This window comes from Eimeria tenella, genomic scaffold, assembly GCF_000499545.2.
Source record: "Eimeria tenella Houghton genomic scaffold, Eth_scaff2792, whole genome shotgun sequence".
NCBI classification, from domain to species: Eukaryota; Apicomplexa; class Conoidasida; order Eucoccidiorida; family Eimeriidae; genus Eimeria; species Eimeria tenella.
Genome location: NW_013542668.1, coordinates 246 through 1,063, shown reverse-complemented (window position 1 = coordinate 1,063; position 818 = coordinate 246). Strand labels below are relative to the sequence as shown.

Genomic DNA, 818 nt, shown 5'->3' with positions numbered 1-818 from the left:
GCAGCAGCAGCGGCAGGCAAGCAGCAAAAGCACCGCCTGCTGAGTGCTGAGAGCAGCAGCAGCAGCATTAGCAGCAGCAGCAGCGCTGCCAAGCTCCCCGGAGCTGCTGCAGCCCCGCAGCAGCACGCAGCAGCAGCAGCAGCAGCAGCACCCCTTGGGGTGCTGCTGCAGCTGCACCCGGCGCTGCCTCCCCTGGCCGAATGCCGCGCGCTGCAGCGCATTGCTGCTGCTTACTGTGGGGCTGCTGCTCCTGCTGCTGCTGCTGGTGTGTCTTTGCTGCTGCCGCCAACGATGCAGCAGCTGCTGCAAAATGTCGAAGAGATTTTGGCCTCTCGAGCTGCTGCGCTGCAGGGCCCCGCTGCACTGCCTGCAGCATCAGCTGCTGCAGCAGAGGCAGCAGAAGCACCAGATGCAGCAACAGCAGCAGCAGCAGCAGCAGCAAAGGAGACACCAGGGGAAGCTGAAGCAGGAGCACCAACAGCAGCAGCAGCAGCAACAGCAGCAGCACGCTCGTCCAAGTTCAGGAAGCGGAAGCCCCCAGGTGTGTCAGCAGGCTTTAGCAGCAGCAGCAGCAGCAGCAAGAGGCGCCGGCAGCCCCCTGCTCTTGAAGCCGAGGAGGTGCAGCAGCAGCAGCTGCAGGGTGCTGGGGTAGCAGCAGCAACAGGAAGCCCCATGTCTGCTGCTGCAGGAGAAACTCCAGCCTCAGCAGCTACACCGGCAGCAGCAGCAGCAGCTGGAGCAGCACCAGCAGCAGCAGCAGCAGAGGGAGGCCCTGATGCAGAAGAAAGGGCAGTGGTGCTGCTGGACTGGGGCTTTGC

General features: G+C 64.3%; 1 protein-coding gene across 1 annotated transcript in view; it reads left to right on the top strand.

Moving 5' to 3' along the window:
• Positions 1 to 818, top strand: part of ETH_00033630 (uncharacterized protein) — a gene marked incomplete at both ends in the record, with an annotated part of 1,125 nt that overhangs the window by 198 nt on the left and 109 nt on the right. The window contains one exon of the mRNA XM_013375432.1: positions 4 to 818. Within this exon, the coding sequence (XP_013230886.1) occupies positions 4 to 818 (815 nt within the window). The remainder of the gene's footprint in view (positions 1 to 3) is intronic.